At 40.7% G+C, this 19,731-nt stretch overlaps 1 protein-coding gene across 1 annotated transcript in view; it reads left to right on the top strand.

Annotated features, from left to right (window-relative positions):
- The window catches only part of LOC136882099 (U6 small nuclear RNA (adenine-(43)-N(6))-methyltransferase), a 39,826-nt gene extending 22,939 nt beyond the window's left edge, over nt 1–16,887 (top strand). The window contains exons 5-6 of the mRNA XM_067154625.2: nt 10,995–11,301; nt 16,162–16,887. Of these exons, the coding sequence (XP_067010726.2) occupies nt 10,995–11,301; nt 16,162–16,782 (928 nt within the window). The 3' untranslated portion in view covers nt 16,783–16,887. The remainder of the gene's footprint in view (nt 1–10,994; nt 11,302–16,161) is intronic.
- Nucleotides 16,888–19,731: the final 2,844 nt, after the last annotated feature.

The raw sequence follows: 19,731 nt of genomic DNA, 5'->3' as shown, positions 1-19,731 counted from the left end.
GTCAAACGTACAAACTGATGTATCAAATTCATACGCTGCATATTGTTCGCTGGGGCCATCTCTTAGTGAAACTGGAAAAGACTTATGCATACATCCGGTAAAAACATGCCATAGAATTTCATTGTTGATAAACTTAACCATTATAGGTATCTCTATTTGTCACTGTACTGATATGTAGGCAGTAATACATAGGACAGTCTGGAAGAATTTTGGTTATAAAGTACAAAGAACATGTTAATACGGTCAAACATAAAAGCTATTCGGCAATGGGAGAGCATATGGTTGAAAAGAATCATAAATTTACGGACATTTCTAATGACATGGAATTAATAATACACAACACAACAGCAAAACATAGTACATACCTGATTTTTGTATCATATGAAGGTGTCAGCCCTTCAAAATGAAGATGTTAATTCGGGAGTACATATCTAAAGTAGTTTAATTATACTAGTCTTATGAAAAACATAAAAAATATACAGGAAAAAAAATTTACATTCAGGTTTTACCAATAAGCCTGCTGAGACAAAAATGAATCATTTAATGTGGCTACTTAAGCCACAAATAAACACAATTATATTTGAAATAAAAAATTTACCTATTTAGGAGTAATTTGTTTTGTTATAGTAGCCCTGAAAACATCAGGCTATGCACAGTCCAACCTTGCACCACCATCTACTTTCTTTTCAAGGTACAGATGAATCATCAGTCTGCGTCCAAGATATCACTTTCATTGAGCCGGCATGAGGACATGTTTGAACATAACGCAGCTGACGCGACAGAACTGGCGCGCTCAGACCCTGGCACATTGAATGCTTCAGTAGAGGGCACGGCAAGAAGAAACCACCCTTTTTATCGTTTCAATTTGAGCTTCCCATTAACTGCTGCATTCTAGTGGACGCTAGATAAACTACTACCTCCAAACAAGGGACGAGAACCGCATGGGATACGTGCAGCTGCGTATAAACACGCAAGAAAATCACACCCATACCTGAAAACTTTATAAAACCAAAAATCAGGAGATTTTGGTATGAAAATCAGGAAAAATCAGGAGATACAATTGGTTAAAACTGCTTTTCTACATGTCTTACACAATACAGAAGCACTATTATAACACTTATTACCTCAAAACCTGAATGTTGTTATACGAGGCTGCAAGGTTAAAAATTACACGTCTCTGTTCCCTCACAGGAAGTATGTGAATGAGATGATCAGTCTCTGATAAGCCTTCTGAAAATATTATGAATTCCTGCACTTAGATGCCATTACTTAGTAAATGCGTATGTTCATCACGCGCTCGCGCGATTATGCGAAGCACAATGCTATTTTTATCAAGTAATAAATCAAAATTTGCCAGAATTTTCTCCAAATGGCTCCTAAAATCTCTTAAAAAGAAAGTCACTAGTCTCTTTCTTTGAAATTCTGTCACTTCATTGGTAAAATAGACTCCAAATCTAGCGACTAGTCTCTACAATCGATTAGACTGATGTGAACAAACACGAACATAGCACGCGAGATCGAGAGATTTACAATTGATAGGCTATACGCGTTCTGATATACAGGTTTCAATAAACATTGCACATTCAAACGCATTTCTGATATTCATAAATTTTTATATTTCAGTTGAAAGCGGCCATTGAGCGAAGGACTTCTGACCACTGGCGTACAATGCTGAAATAGAAGGATTTGAAACAAATGTTTGAAGTTCACCAAAAAATAAGCTAAAATCGGGAGAAATAACAGAATAATCGGGGGGGGGGGGGGGGAACTGTCGAAAATCGGGAGTCTCCCGCCTAAATCGGGAAAGTTGGCAGGTATGCGTATGGTATACAGACGCTGTCCACAACCAGGAAAGCAGTGCGCCCGTATCCTGCATGGGCATAGTGTTGAAAGTTTTGAAATTATAGAACGAACTGATACAGGATTGGACATAGAGATCAGAAAAAGGATTCAACAGGGAAATGCGTTCTACCAGAGTGCGAGAAACCTGGTGTGGAGAAGGAAGTTCCAAGAGGTGATGTATAACATATACTACCGCCCAATACTGACACATGCAGCAGAGACCTGGACACTGACAAAAAGACAGGAGAATAAAATCCAGTGAATTGAACCTTTTAAGAAGTATGATAGGAAAGACAAGAAAGGACATAGCAGGAAGTGAGGACAATAGGTAAAAGAAATCAGAGTGGAAAAGCTTTACAAAGAAATGGAGAGGAATGAACTTAAGATGGTTTGGACATGTTAAGAGGATGAAAGAGGGTAGAACGTCAATTTGGATGATGAAGACCTAGACTAAGGTGGTCGAAAGCGATCAAGAATAATATAATTAGAAGAAACCTGGATTTGAATATAGTTAAGGAGGAACAGTGTGGTTAGATGGAAAAAGATGGGAAGGTGCTGCAAACATCCCAACCTGGCAGGAGATCAGTGAGGGAAATAATGGTTTTAAGTGTCTGTATTGTAATTATTTTATGCTATATGGAAGGAAGTACAGTACTTTGTTTTTCCTTCAAATTTTGTATGGATTTCTTTGCAGTTGCGTTTAATTATTATGTTACTCTATTTATATGACATTTTTAATTATCAGGTAATTTTTGTTTCTTGTTTTAATGTTCTTCCTTTTTCTTATTTTGTTGTCATTAACACGTTGAGTGCCATGCGACCCCATTTGGGTACGTGAGAGTAGTCAAGTTTTTGAACTTCACATCCCCATATGGGGTCGTGCGTTCGTTCTAACTCGAGAACTGTGCGAACCCATTTGGGTGCGCAGTAAGTATGTGTTTCGAAGATCTATAAAGTCTCTTCCTGCCATCTGATGGTCGTCTATTTAAGTACATGCGTAGTCCACCTTCCATTCCTCAGTTCCTGTTTTGGCGCGACCCCATATGGGTACGTCAAAGTGCTTTGTAGGGTGACAAAGTCATTGTCTATCTAGCGCACGGATTGTTTATGTAAGTGTGCAGAGCTGTGAGTTTCCTTTTCTTTTTTAAGTCGTTACGAGTAAATCCAACAGTAAGAGATTTAGTGCAGATAGTCTGGACGATATATCGAACAAGTCGGACAATGATGATGTAGACTAAGTATATAGTTACTGTTGTATGTCCGGCGCTCCCTTATCGCTCCGCCAGCCAGCGGTACGCGCGCCTGTGTATCATTCTGCTAGCTTCGACGCGCAGCCCTCAGTGCGCGTGCCTGACCATCGAGTGTACTATAAATAGGAGCTCCCGGCCTGCTCAATTGCCCACTTGCCCCGGTGTCCAGCTCCAGAATACACCCTACGTCGAGCACGGAGGCTACTCCTCTTGAAAATGTGCTTCGACCAGGTGGACTGAATTTCTGGCAGTACGAGGTTTCACCTCTGGTCACCGCTCCCTTACCTGTTTCCGCTGCCTATGTTCCGTAATTCTTTTACAAGCCATTTTCATTCCCTAACTTATGCAAGCTCCCTTAGTTTCGCTAGGTGGAATTTCTTCAATCAATTGAACTTGCTTTTTTAGGAATTCAGGCACTTCAACAAACAAGGACTCTCATGAACATTTATGTTAGTGTGCCAGATAGTTCTCGACTATCAACGTGTCAATTCACAAAGACTATCTTTTCAAGATAGAAGTGTATATAAAGACTGCAAACCTGTACATATTGTATAAAGACAGACTTTTCTCAAGATTCAATATTCCTTTTTGCTTCAAAATAAATTTCAGTTATTTGTGTAAATATCATAAAGTGAAGCAATAAAAGTTGTGTTTTGTAAACTTCAACCTTGGTTACAACACAACTCTATGGCGACGAGGTAAAAAAGCGACACTACAATTCATCGGCCCCAGTCGCCAACTCTATGGCGACGAGGTAAAAAAGCAACGTACTACAATTCTTCGGCCCCAGTCGCCAACTCTATAGCGACGAGGTAAAAAAGCAACACACTACAATTCTTCGGTCCCAGTTGCCAACTCTATAGCGACGAGGTACACACGAAACCAACACTACAATTCAACGGGCCCAGTTGTCAACTCTACGGCGACGTGCTAAACAGCAACGACACTCCAACCAGTTCTGACACACAGCTTACCTTCCTCTTTCCTGCACGCATCTCGCAATGGCTACTGCGGAACAACTTGCTACGGTCTTCCAAGCCTTACAGCAGCAACAACAACAGTTTATGCAACAACAACAGGCAGCATTACTTCAGGCTATTCAAGCTATTTCTGTCTCTACACAGCCATCACCTATTCCTCCGTTCTCTGCTTTTGATCCGGCTAAGGAAGAATGGTCAGTTTATTTAGCCCGCTTGCAACAGCATTTCATCTGCCATTCTGTCACAGATGATCAACGCCGCCGCGCACTATTTCTTAGTTCGGTTGGCAATGCTACGTGTGAATTACTACGTAAATTAAGTCCAGAAGAACACTTATCTGAGGTACCCTTCACACAGCTCTTGGCCCGTCTCACGGAACACTATGCCAAAGCTCCTCACATAGTGGCTGCTCGCTATAAATTTTTTCAGAGCAGAAAGCAACCCCATCAGACACATACTGAATGGATAACTGAATTGCGTGGTCTAGCTAAACCCTGCCAGTTCATCTGCTCCAAGGACGGTTGTGGTTCATCCTACACTGATTCTCTCATTCGGGACATGATAATTTTACATACTCCTGAAGACAAAATACGTTTTGACGCTGTCAAGCAGAGTAACCCTTCTTTAGAAGACGTCCAGCGTATTGCTACGGTTTATGAGCTTACTACCAAGACTGCCGCAGCCATAGCTTCTCCACACGAAGTTGCACAAGTCTCGCCTCAGGCCCGCAAGTCCTCTGCTACAGTGAACCGTACGGATAAGGCGCTCTCCACCAAGCATTCTCGCCAGGTTCCCTCTCGTCATGCTACACGGAAGCCCAATTCTAAAAACACCTCGAAACTCCTGCCTTCCTGCCGAGGTTGTTTCAAGCATCATGAACGTCGTGACTGTCGTTTTTTCAAAGCTACTTGTGAACGATGTAATAAACTTGGACACATTCAGACCGTCTGTCAAAGTTCGCCCCGCCCTGCTAAAACTACTGCAGCGCGCCGGAAGCATATACAGCCCCGCCAAGACATGGAAGTTGATCAGATCAATCTTATTCTTCCCACAAAGGATTCTCACAAAATCATCATTCCTCTCTCATTCTCTGATCGATCTGTCGATTTTCAATTAGACACTGGATCACCTGTCTCTATTATTAACCTGACTACCTACCACGACTTAGGTTCACCTTCATGCTCTCCAGCTGACATCCAGCTCGTGACATTTAACAAGAAGAAAATTGACATCAAAGGTCAAATTAAGCATCAGGCTAGTTATAAAGGAATTCAGAAGGCCATTCCTCTTCTCGTAGTTAACAACTACACTGCATCAAACATTATGGGCATGGATCTATTTAACTTATTTGGTTTCCAGATACATGACAACATTAACGTCGTATCTACATTGCATCCTACTTCTGACGTTACCGCTCTCCTAGCGCAGTTTCCTGAAGTCTTCGACTCTCAGCTCGGAACAGCAAAAGACTATACAGCTCACATACAGCTGAAATCCGGAGCTAAGCCTCGCTTCCTCAAAGCACGTCCAGTACCCCTAGCACTTCAAGACCAGGTCACGAAAGAATTAGAAAGATGGATACAAACTGGAATTGTAGTACCAGTTACTTCTAGTCAATGGGCTACTCCACTCGTGGTAATCAAGAAACCTGATGGTAATGTTCGACTTTGTGGCGATTTTCGATCTACAGTCAACGCACAACTCGAAACCGATATCTTTCCTATTCCACGTCCAGAAGACTTATTCCGTCGTCTCTCTGGTGGACAATTCTTCTCTCGAGTTGATCTTAAAGAAGCATATCTCCAGCTACTTTTAGACGAAGAATCTAAGAAATTTCTCACACTCAACACTCCTCTCGGACTGCTCCAGCTCCAGCGGCTCCCATTCGGTGTTTCATCCTCAGCGGCTATTTTTCAGCGCTATTTGGCTCAACTCACCGCCTCCATTCCCGGTTGTGCTAACTACCTGGATGATATTATTGTTACTGGAAAAGATCATCAGGAACATCTCACCAATCTACGCCTCCTTCTCCAGAAATTGAAAGACAATGGCCTACGAGCGAATCTCGCTAAATGTACCTTCTTTCAGCCTCAAGTTCACTACCTCGGACATATACTTGATAAGAATGGAATTCGTCCTAGTATGCAGAATGTCTCCGCGATAGTAAACATGCCAGCACCTCAGAACCTCAAGCAGCTTCAGTCCTTCATAGGCAAAGCGAACTATTATAATAAGTTCATTCCACGCTTCGCTACAGTGGCAGCTCCATTAAACGCTCTACGTAAAAAAGGTGTTAAGTTTCAGTGGACTCCGCAATGCCAACAGGCATGGAAAACAATTAACAACGCCTTAATTCAAGCTATACAACTCACTCATTTTCAGCCCGACAAGATCATCACGCTAGCTACTGACGCTTCAGACTACGGTGTCGGTGCAGTTCTCTCCCAGAAGGATCGTCATGGACAAGAACGCCCCATCGCCTTCGCTTCGAAAACACTTAATGACCATCAACGTCGATACTCACAGATAGAGAAAGAAGCTCTAGCCATCATCTTTGGTATTCGCCGTTTCAATGAATATCTTTATGGCAACCATTTCCTGATCATTACCGATCATAAGCCTCTCGTACACTTATTCCATCCTGGTAATAAGATCCCAGAGAATTCCCTCAGAAAGCTTCAAAGATGGTCCATGTTCCTTTCTGATTATTCCTATCAGATTGTATATCGAGCCACATCCCAGCATTGTAATGCTGATGCTCTCTCCCGCTTACCCGTTGGTCCTGATACTGCCTTCGATTCTCAAGAATCTGAATGTCTTCAGTTGGACATAGAACTTGAAGATACTGTATCCAGTTTTCCTATTGATGCTACCTGCATAGCTAAAGCTACGGATAAGGACAGTACACTTGCTACTGTACGTACTTACATCCGCAACGGTTGGCCTCTTCAGAGCACACTTCCTGCCCACCTGGCACCTTATCATCGTATGCAGCATCGTCTCACGACTCGTGCCGGAGTTGTACTACTAGAAGCAGGCACCATCTTCCGAGTGGTTATCCCACTTAGCCTACAAAAACAAGTTCTCGAATTATTACACCAAAGCCATTGGGGTATATCCAGAACAAAGCAACTCGCCCGTCAGCACTGCTACTGGCCCGGTATTGATGCCGCCATCGAAAAGCTAATACGTCATTGTGAGCAATGTCAAACGAATCAGAACGCCCCGTCTTCTGATCTTGCTTCATGGCCTCCTGCTACTACTCCATGGGAACGAGTTCACATCGATTTCGCAGGTCCTTTCCTCAATTCCATGTGGTTAATAGTCATCGATTCACTGTCAAACTTTCCATATGTCGTGGATATGCATTCGACTACTACAACCGAAGCTACCATTCGTGCTCTCCAGAAAATCTTTACTACAGAAGGTTTACCGCAAGTACTCATTTCAGACAACGGACCTCAATTTACAGCTACTGCTTTTCAGAACTTTTGTACACATAATGGCATTCGTCATATCCTAGCACCACCTTTTCACCCTCAATCTAATGGTGAAGCTGAACGCTTCGTACAAACATTTAAAAGAAGTATGAAGAAAGCTGTCTCTTCAGGCTTAACTAAAGACCAAGCCTTGCTCCAACTCTTAAACAACTACAGAACTCTACCCGGCGCTGATCATATCACTCCTGCACAGAAGCTCCATGGACGACCTCACAGAACTTTACTTTCTCTGTTACAGCCTCTCCCGGCCCAGCATAAGACATCACCAACGAAGTTCTCCCTCAACGACAAGGTCTACACCAGGACATTCAAATCCAACCCACTCTGGATACCTGGAGTCATCTGCAGATCTTTGGGTCATCGTCTCTACGAGATACAGACTACGGAGAAACGTATCTGCCGCCATCAAGATCAGATACGTCTGCGCTACCGCCCCTGTCCAGCTATTGATGCTATCGCTAAACCAGATAAATCTATTGCTGAACGCGCTTTAGATCATTTAATAACAATGGGTTCCTTTCAGGACGAGACAGCGCCACTCCGCCCAGTTCCAGCTCCGGACAATACAACAGAGATATCAGCAGCTCCGCCCCAGCATCGCAGTCGCCGCCAGCGCCGCCGCCGTTTCACGCCGTACCGGCGCATTTAGGAGGGGAGGGTGTTGTATGTCCGGCGCTCCCTTATCGCTCCGCCAGCCAGCGGTACGCGCGCCTGTGTATCATTCTGCTAGCTTCGACGCGCAGCCCTCAGTGCGCGTGCCTGACCATCGAGTGTACTATAAATAGGAGCTCCCGGCCTGCTCAATTGCCCACTTGCCCCGGTGTCCAGCTCCAGAATACACCCTACGTCGAGCACGGAGGCTACTCCTCTTGAAAATGTGCTTCGACCAGGTGGACTGAATTTCTGGCAGTACGAGGTTTCACCTCTGGTCACCGCTCCCTTACCTGTTTCCGCTGCCTATGTTCCGTAATTCTTTTACAAGCCATTTTCATTCCCTAACTTATGCAAGCTCCCTTAGTTTCGCTAGGTGGAATTTCTTCAATCAATTGAACTTGCTTTTTTAGGAATTCAGGCACTTCAACAAACAAGGACTCTCATGAACATTTATGTTAGTGTGCCAGATAGTTCTCGACTATCAACGTGTCAATTCACAAAGACTATCTTTTCAAGATAGAAGTGTATATAAAGACTGCAAACCTGTACATATTGTATAAAGACAGACTTTTCTCAAGATTCAATATTCCTTTTTGCTTCAAAATAAATTTCAGTTATTTGTGTAAATATCATAAAGTGAAGCAATAAAAGTTGTGTTTTGTAAACTTCAACCTTGGTTACAACAGTTACAGCGATTTTGAACCCAGTACAGAGCAAATAGCGATCTCGCACGTTCATCCACACTGATGTTACTGTCTTCAGCATACGTATCCCCATTGTAATCCGGGTTCTATGCCAGCTGTTGCAAAAATTATGACTGTCTTCAACAATATAGTCACTGGTTTCCCATGTTGCACAATCATCGCTGCTAGGTTCTCTTACTCAAATTAAAATTTATACAAACAAAATTATATACTTGTTCAGTATTACTTAACTACTACTTCTTATAATATTATTCTGTTACATCCTAATTTACCAAATTCACATGATTTTCATTACTTTATATAACTATATTCTATACGGAAATTTCCTAACCTAAAATCGGAAGATCGTCATTTACAAACATTTCCTGACCTAAAATCGGGGATCGTACATTTTTACGGCTCCAGTAGTAACACGCTAACACATCTCTCATAATCAACAGCATTTAACGCGTCCCTGCAAAGGAAAAGGTAAATATTACCGAGGTTTGTGTCAGTAACTACTGTATAAGTATGACCCCATATGGGGGTGCGTGTACGTGTACATTTGCGTGATATTTTACCAATTATACATAATAATTTAACCTAATATATCATAAACACATCCTTATTTCAGCGATCATTTGCTTGGTTAAGCCTGTGAACGTTTTGACACCAGGGAGTAACTCGATGTTATTAGCTCACGGCACTAGACGGCAATCCTATGAAAATCAGTCTGGCACTCAACGTGTTAAATTACTTGTTTCGATATAATTTCCATAATATTTGCTTTTCATGGAATTGTTTGTTGTATTTTTTGTGATGTAATTTATGTTTTAATTTTATTTGCCGGGCTGAGTGGCTCAGACGGTTAAGGCGCTGGCCTTCTAACCCCAACTTGGCAGGTTCGATCCTGGCTCAGTCCGGTGGTATTTGAAGGTGCTCAAATACGACAGCCCCGTGTCGGTAGATTTACTGGCACGTAAAAGAACTCCTGCGGGACTAAATTCCGGCACCTCGGCGTCTCCGAAGACCGTAAAAGTAGTTAGTGGGACGTAAAGCAAATAACATTATTATTTATTATTATTATTATTAATTTTATTTCATTGTCATACTACTGTAAGTAAATATTGCCACTAGGATATCTTCCAGTTGTGATGTATTTGTTAATAATAATAATAATAATAATAATAATAATAACAAAAGTAAGGTGTAGGCGACCCTATCGCCCAGTGGGAAACAACTGCAGTCAGCCACCCGAGTATTGGCGGGAAACCATACCCAATTGGGTTAGCAGGAAATGCCAACCCAGAACCCTGAACATTTGGGGTTGTCCCTCTGCGGTTAACAACCTTAGTTGTAAATCGGAGCTTGCTCCACCCAAGGTTAACTACCTTCGAAAGTCAACACAACTAACACTGCACATATAGACAAAATACTCAAGAAAGAGAGAAGAATCATTAGAACATTCATCAGCAAATCATACGAAAAAGATGGACACTGGAGAGTAGCATCTAATGAAACAGTCTATGAGGAAATAGAACCAGTAATGAGCACAATCAGGAAGAAACGGATTTCATTTTTTTGGACATCTAATCAGGACACCAGAGAACAGGATCACCAGGAGAATAACAGAAAAATTATGGAATAGTAAGTGCAACATTAAGTGGATTACAGAAATCAAGGAAGATGTGGATGAACTACAAATTACAGTGGAAGACCTAAGAAACAAAACCGACAAAATCAGGAAACTCACAAACATACCAGACTGCAAACCAGAATCAATGAACAGACAGTAGTAAGGGTGATTCCGATAAAGAAAGATAAGATCCAAGAGAATGAAGAAGTACTGGGCTAACAGGAAACTGAAAAATTATTTCTATAAAATAGGCTAGAGTGGTCCAATGAAGGCTATAAAATGTACATAATAATAATAATAATAATAAAATATATGAACATATAAATGTCCATAAATATTAAGTGTTACGCTAGAAATTGAAACAGATTAAAATGTTGCTCTGAGAGACCAAAGTCACAAAGGTAGACACTAAACATCATGTCACTAACGGAATAATAAACATGTTTCAGAATCTACACAACCAAGGTTGGTCAGAAGAGTAGTTTACTGCTGCTGATGGTTGAACTGAGGAAGCTGGGTGTTACCAGCAGTGCACAGACAGAGTTCTGTCAAGGGAACACGGCACGCTGGGGACTGGCATGGACTTTCCTGCCTGATGTAGACTTGAAGTCAGCCTTCAGCATCAAGAGCGGACCACGCAAGAAGAACCAGGTGCCCATGTCCTTCTGTGTTCCAAGGGAAGCTGTCGGCGAGGATGAGATGTACTCTCTCGATGTGATAGCAGAGAAAGTGATCAGCTTACTGCAAGAGCTGCAGGTGAGGACTTTCGCTAATTTGGAACTACGATGATGTATCTATATGCTTCTTAAATTTGAGTCCATATGTCCAATTCCTGGCTAATTGGAAGGGTTTTATTACTGGTCTGAGGGTTTGAGTATAATTATTTCAGGATTTTTAGGAGCTATCTGATAGAAGAGGCTGCAAGCTTGGTCAGGAAAGCCTGCCAGTACGGCTGAGGAATTATCGTATTCAGTACCACAGCTCATGTAACCAGGCAGCTGTCATCTTGGTCTCCAGTCCTCTTTTAACATGGTTGTGGTGCTGATGATGATTGTTCTTTTAAGAGGAAGGTGTAACAGGGCAACTGTCTGATACTTCCGAAAATGAAGACATTGGCCAAATAAAGATACGGTTCTAGGGTGTAATAATGAAAGGCTCCCTAGGACTCGGCACCTAATACCATCGGGGTGGGAAAAGAACAAGAGTTGACCAAAACAGGATAGATGAAAGTTAGGAACCTGGCACAGGTCAGTGGAAGCAATATCAGAACTCAGCTAACGGCCTCCGTGGTCGCCAACCCACACAGAGAGAGAGAGAGTGTGTGTGTGTGTGTCTGTCTGTCTCTCTTCCCCCCCCCCCCCCAAATTAGGCAAGCCTGGGGGTAAGTAACTTTCTGTCCTGTCTGACTGTACTTGTTTTGATGAGTACAGAGCTATAACGTGGCTTCCGCACCTCATCAACCTCACCGCTAACGATCATTTCTACAGAATTGCTAATAAAGAAGGGGCTTTCTGGTAGAAAACTCTGTTCATCGAACCTGGATGCAACTAGGAATCAAGGCAAGTTACAGTATCTTCACACACTTCTTGGCTGGACATGTTCTCAGTCCTACTGAAATGTTGCCTTGAACCTTTTAAAGACACCGTAGATGGGTGGCACACTTAAAATTAAAATGCTCGGGTTCAGTTTATGATCCCACGAGTAGCTAGGGAAGTAAAATGCCAACCCTCACCAGGCCCCCTCATGCCAAGATCAGCCTCAATTCTCCAGAGGGCACCCAGTGTCTGAAGGTAGGTCGCTAGCAACTACTCTCCCAGAAGCAACATATCACCTCGTCATGACCCAAACCTTGTGATTAGGAGAGAAAGAAACCTCCATACAACCCTACTAACCGAGATAGAGAGGCTGGCTAGGCAATAAGAGAAATTAAATGTAAGGAGATTAAGACTGAACCCACTATCTCCGAGGCCATTGCAGCTTGGGTAACACTGAGCTGGACCAGCCTGTGGGATCAAAGACCACATAAGTCCCCACACAGACATCAAGGTTACGGTGTCCCTAGAGGGGTTCTGGGAAAGCATTCTTGCTGATTAGATTAGATACAACTGGTTTGATAGAAGGCAGTTCAAGTTTAAGGTGAGAGCAAGGATACCTACCTTGAACTTTCTGTGAGGAACTCGATTTGAGACAACTGCTGTTAAGTGACTGGCAGACAAACCATCTGTCCCACTTTAAAATTGGCCATGTAACTGTTGCATTTACAGGAGTCTCCCGCAGACCACTCATTTCGTCATGAAACATACTTGCAAATACTCTCACGAAACTAAGTCGCATAACAATGGCAGTGGTTGGCGACTGACTCCAACTAAGTTGCTGTTGTTTTTTTTTTTTTTTTTTTTTTTTTTCCTGGAAATTTTTCTGGAAATTTGATATGTTATGCATGTTGCAAAAAATAAATTTTCAGTCACTGTGCATTGTTGAATTATAGTGATTGTTACCAGTAAGTGCAATTATTGGATTTGTTTTCTTAAGGTTTTCTTTCATTACAAACTATTTTCAAATGTAAAAATTACTTGAGAAGAAAAGAATCTATAATTGGCACTTCAAAACTGGTGCAAAAATTATGCGAGTAAATGCAAAAATAAATCTATTGTTGATCTGCCCTTCCTGAATCTACATTGTTCCTGTGAGAGCTTCACTTCTGTCAGTGGTCTAATTTTCCCAATCCTTCCATACAGTTTTCCCATTTGAGATGTTAATGAGATGCTTTGGTAGTTAGAAAATTTCTTCCTGTCACTTTTTTAAAGAGTAAAATGTTAATACTTCTTACCAATCTGTTAGTGTCTCTCCTCCTTCCTAGATCTTATGAGATAGTTTATACATCCGCTGTTTTCCTGCAGTTCCCATCGACTTGATCCGTTCAACACTCAGTTCATCAGTAACAGAAGATTTTCCTGTTTTGATATACCATATATATGCGAATGATCCCCACTTCCCCAATTTTAGGAGGGAAATTTTGCATCCTGGAGATAGCAGGTTCAAACACCACTGTCGGTAGCCCTGATGTGGGTTTTCCTATTTTCACACCAGGCAAATGGCGGGGCTGTACCGTAATTAAGGCCATGGCCGTTTCTTCCTACTCCTAACCCCTTTCCTCCCCCCTGTGGGTGGGGGCGGTAGAATAACACTCACGGTATCCCCTGCCTGTCGTAAGAGGCGATAATAGGGGCCCCAGGGGCTCTGAACTATGAACGTGGGTTGACGACCACAGGGCCCTTAGTTGAGTCCTGGCATTGCTTCCACTTACTTGTGCCAGGCTCCTCACTTTTATCTATCCTATCCGACCTCTCTTGGTCAACTCTTGTTCTTTTCCGACCCAGACGCTATTAGGTTTGTGAGGGCTAGGGAGTCTTTCATTTTTACGCCCTTCGTGGCCCTTGTCTTCCTTTGGCCGATACCTTCATTTTTCGAAGTGTCGGACGCCTTCCATATTTTCCCTCTGATTAGTGTTATATAGAGGATGGTTGCCTAGTTGTACTTCCTCTTGAAACACAAATCACCACCACCACCTAACCCCTTTCCTATCCCATTGTCGAAATAAGACCTATCTGTGTTGGTGCGACGTAAAACAACTTGTTAAAAAAAAAGATAGCTTTGTTAAATATTGATACAGTAGCAAGAATTTATAATGGCAAAAAAATATATTTGCTATTGCAGATTATCATTACATCCCATTTTTTGTAAGTAGGGAAATTTAAAAAAAAACATTAAAATCGGTATGAAATGGCAATCAGTTGGTTCAAAACTTTCATTTTCATGGTTAATTTCCATAGTATGGTTTACTGGTTAGTTATTTTCTAATTCTGATATGTGAACATGCATATTGTTTGATGCTTGTTGTTTTCCTTACTCAAACATGTATAATAAGTAGTAAATTTTCAAGGGGTATAAGAAGAACTGCCCTTACCATGGGGTTCTCACTGTGTGCTGTACTAGCTATAACGGACTACTACTAATACTACTTCTACTTCTTCTTTTATTACCATAGTGTATTGAGAACCTAATACTACAGTACAATAAATACGCCTGATTTGCATTACCAATTTGCAAATAAAAATAGAATTTCTCTGGCGCAAACCATTAACAACTTAGTGAAAAATTAATAATATTTTCTTTGAAATTGGCTGGGAGACATTGTACAGTGTAATATTCTTGTGAAAACTGAAGTTATTTCATTCAGAAACATGTGTGAGCCTTTCACAGCTAGCCTTACAATCCATAATGTTTAACTCTCTTACTTCTGCTTTCAGCAGACACATTTCACTTGTAACCGCATATCCAGACTGGATCTTTTCAGTTGCATTTTGCATATCCTATTTTTAATTTCTGGAAACTTTGCTTTTCTTCCACAAAATGCACGGCGGTTTCTGTTTGCCTCCTTAAGGTAAGCCTTATTTTTCCTCTCGTTTGCATAGTTCTTTCTTCAGATCAAAAATTAGATGTATGACTTTTCAGGCGTTTGCTCTATTAACCAGCGTTACTGAATTATACGGAAAGAAAGAACTAAATGGAAATTCTAAGTTCCCATGAAGGGAATTAGATATTTTTCCAACAATAGAGCACATAAAAAATCAGATAAAAAATTAGATGTATGGCTTTTCAGGCGTTTGCTCTATTAACCAGCGTTTCGTCTTAGGTCTCATCAGAGTGGGATGTGTCAGACCCTACCCTCTGACTCTGATGAGTTTAGTGTCAGACCTAAGACGAAACGCTGGTTAATAGAGCAGACGCCTGAAAAGCCATACATCTAATTTTTTATCTGATTTTTGATGTGCTCTATTGTTGGAAAAATATCTAATTCCCTCCATGGGAACTTAGAATTTCCATTTAGTTCTTTCTTTCCGTATAATTCAGTAATAATGTGGAGCTTTTCTTTCGCTTGCACAACCTAGAATGAGAACTCATGCTGGCCTTCTCCTCCTTTCGTCACTTTTGTCTGGGGAGTTTCTGGCTCAGGCACTGGATCACTGACCTCCATTTTGTCCCCTCCTTCCACCACTCTTCTATTTACATTTTCCTCCTCCATTTGTCATCTTCCAATAATCATCATCATCCATTTCCCTTGTACAGTCTTCCAATATCCTCTGTAATCTGGTCCTAAACATGATGTTAAACTGACGCCACGTAAATGATGTGATATGTAAACGGAACCCTTCTCAGTTTTGGCAAGAACAGATTTGCCAACAGAGTGGGCGGAAAAATTCAACTTCCAGATTTCTGTATGTCAGCAATTCTTTACTGACCTTGATGCAGATAATACCCGCACCTTAATTTCTGTTACCTAATTTTGGAAAGAATATGCAGGAATTACTTGCTTATATACTGTATATTACTTCCAGACATATTTGTCGTTTTGTCTTCCATCATTACTTCACTGGTAGTTTTAACATTTTATCTTTATTGTTACATTTCAATTTATTATTTTGACAAGCTGTTAATTGTGAAAAAAGAAAAATATCCATACTATTGTGCAGCACAATTGCTCAAATGCTGTTGAAATATTTTTCTCTCTTAACATATTTCTCTATAAAATACCTTTTTCTTTACTTTTTTCAGATAACCTACAAAGTCCTATGTGAAAAGCAACACATGAAGACCTTACAGATATGTGCAGTAGCCAATACATGGTCAAACCAGAGAAGAAAGAGGAGAGAAAAGTTAAGACAGAGAATGAAAGGAATTAAAATGGACGAAGACAATAAGAGTGATAAAGAAACCACATTGGCGAGTAGTACTAGCATGGGTAAGGCAACATCAGAGGTACCTCAACAAAATATTAGCCCCAGTGGTATAGAACAGGCAGCAACCACTGATATATTATTGCATAATGAAGGCAGTGAAGACTCACTGCAAAGCACAGGCCGCGAGAAAACAAATGGTATGCATGGAAGCGAGTCGGAACTCTCCCAGGATGGATTGTCATCTGTAAGTGGAAAACGTAGCCGAGATTCTGAGGAAGAGGAGGAAGAAGATGAAGAAGTAGGTAGCCACAGAACAAAGAGACTCTGCACTTCGTCAGAGACTGAAGGACAACTGGAAAGTTATGTTTTGAAGGCAACTCTGTTCCTTCGATTGTTGGCTTCCAACATTCACATTGAGTTAATATGGCTTGAGGGGAGTGGGGGGAAAGATGCGATGCATCAGATACTTCAGTATCTGAAGAACAGGCTGAAATAATTACTGTGTGATATGTAAAAGTGTAAATACAATATTCCTCTTCCTATGGTGTGAAATGTGATTGTTTCTGTCCATTTATCCTCACCATTTCTTCAGTTCTTCAGACTATCAATGCCTCTTGTATGAATTTTATTTTTCTCCTAAAATCCCTTTTAACAGAGCAACTCTACCATAATTCTTCTTCATTGTAATTGTTGGTAGTGTCAAATGTGAGGGAGGTGATAGAGGTAAGTTCCACATAACTGTTCGGGTTCTCCAAGGATTAGCATACTCTCCATCACTACAAATGTATCTCTGCACGTTTACTCATTTTGACTCATTGTCTACGGTGAACCTTTCACAACTGTTGCAGTATTCAATGATGCACTCAAACTTCTGACACCATCAAGCATTAAATGTGTTCTCATGACCTCAACAAATGCTGCACCTTACGTATATAAAATCATGTGAGATCTTGGGATATTACCATATTGGCCCAAATATAAGATGGGAATTTTTATGCTAAAACATCCTCATAAAAACCTCAGTTCTATAAGCACAGTCAAACATATAAAAAGTTTGTATCATTCTCACCTGTGCTGTCTTGTGCAGCAAGTGTCTCAACACACTTCACAGTTGAGCTCAAGCTCACGGTAAACCAAAATATCTTAATTTTTTTTATATCCCCCCCGCCAATTTGTGGCTTGTGATTAGTGGTGGGCAGAATCAAATATAATGCATTCAAGAATTTTGAGAATCTATTTTGGATTCAAAGCCATATTTTTGTGTGCAACACAACCTTTAAAATGATGGCATGCAATGTCTTGAAAAGTGAGTACACTGTCTGTCCAAAATAAGACATACTAAGTACCAGATGTAGGAAATACAATAACCCGACTCTCCTCTGGGCGGAGGAGATCCTTAAGTTGGGTGCTGGTCCCCCAGTGGAGAAAACACCACTGAAACCCAGCAAGCAGTGTCTGTTCTCCAGGTTAGGGACAACCTCGAAACCTGGGAGTTAAAATGCCTTTGGGTGTGGTGAGCTCATCGTAATAATAGCCCGTATGAAGTGTCAGAGTGGATCAGAACAAAGATCCAAGGAGTACCGCAGAAGCGACGTGCATCTCTAGTGACTCCAGTGAGGTGAGAGAAGTGGATGGAGCTCATTATATAAAAGGAGTATAAACAAGCTGTAAGGAGAAAAAAAAATAAAAAAATAAAAAGAGAATTTAAGTGTAATTATTGTAGACAAATGAGGGACTGTAATCCACCTAATTAGTACCAGTACTTAAATTTATTTTAATCTTGGCACTAGTTTTGGCCTACTGATATTAGGCCATCATCAGCCATAAGATTTAAAACACTTTAAAAACTAATTGGCCGTACATATAACAAACATAGCTAGCGTAATATTTGAAAATAGTTCTGATCTAATATCCACTAAAATAAGTCGCTGTCTTGAGGATATAACAGAATACTTGAAAATTCTTAAGATCTGTTGGTATACTTCAATAAATATAAATCCTAATTTTTTACAAATTGCTTTTAATTTTTTATAAGTGTTCAACAAATTATTTATGTATCTTCAAGACAGAGGTTTTTATTTTTCCTGGAAAGCATCACATTTGAAGATGCATACAAGTAATTTGGCCATAGTGCAAAAAACATTGCATTGTGACTGTAGAAAAGAGTAACTTACTATATTACAGAAGATTTTTTTGGTTTTCTGAAGATAGAAGGAATTATCTCAGAATACACAGCTCCTTACATGCATCAAAAATTTTCCATAATTGCAATATAATTGGTCCGTTACTGGAAATTATAAATTGCCTAACTAAGTCATTCATGGTTGCCAGTGTTTTGCCCCAGTGTGCTCATTTGGGCTCATCAGTCTGTAACTAGCACACCTACCACGACGCATGGCTAGTGCATGTAGAAGAGGCCATTGCCACTGCTCTCGACAATCAAATACAGAATGATGAAGAAAGGGGGTTATTCCCTGTCAAGGAGAACAGAGATACTTTAAATTTAAGGAACCACGAATATACTTGGAAGCCATCGAAAGTAAAGTGGTGGTCACCCGCAGTACCTGAGGAATTAACCACACTGAAAAGTTTCAATACCTGGACACTTGTTCTGAAAACTGGTGAATTCAATATTATTGGATTGAAGTGGTTCTTCAAAGTCAAAGATTCAGAAGCTTGATGGAAATGACATTTTAAGGCCAGGCTTTGTGCCAAAGGATTTGCTCAAATGAAAGGTGTTGATAATGAGGAAATTTTCCTCCCAACAATTATAAAATTATATATTTTGATTCCCATAGGGAACTTGAAACATCTGTCCTGAATGAGTAAATTCATAATTCTAGTAAAACTGGTATGCTACTGGAAATAACAAATCTTCCAGCTAAGCAGGAGTTTCACAGTTTGATGTCAAAACTGAATTCTAACATGGTGATTTACAAGAAATGACCCAACATGATATCACCAGAGGGAGAAACTGGTAGCTGTGTGTGATTAGCAGTTGTGGGCAACAATTCGCAATAAAAGATGTTCGTGATGAAGATGGCGTTCTTGTCGTAAAATTTGTTTGTCTGAACTGGTGTTATGAGCTAAAAATGAAGAGATATCAACAGGTTATGGGCCCAGAGCGCCACAGTACATTCCGGACAATATAAGATGAAATGGAGTAATGAAAATTAATGGACGAAGCGAGTTGTGACATTATTAACAGAAAGGTAATGTAATTAGGTTGGATAGGTCGAAGAGTATCCTGCTGACCATGTCGAATAGGATCGGATTACTAAGGACGCAAGGGTCGAAACCAGTCCCAAACATATGAAATGGTGTAATTTTTAGTTATTCCATTTAATATTGTATTGAAAGGTCGATTATTACCTTCTTATTCTCCTGAATGTTGTGTCAATAAACAGGCTATGGATTTTCGTGGACCAATATCAAGTTTACTACT

Source organism: Anabrus simplex, chromosome 10 (genome assembly GCF_040414725.1).
Source record: "Anabrus simplex isolate iqAnaSimp1 chromosome 10, ASM4041472v1, whole genome shotgun sequence".
NCBI lineage: Eukaryota > Metazoa > Arthropoda > Insecta > Orthoptera > Tettigoniidae > Anabrus > Anabrus simplex.
The sequence above is the reverse complement of the archived record's forward strand: the minus strand, read 5'-3'. Positions and strand labels throughout refer to the sequence as shown.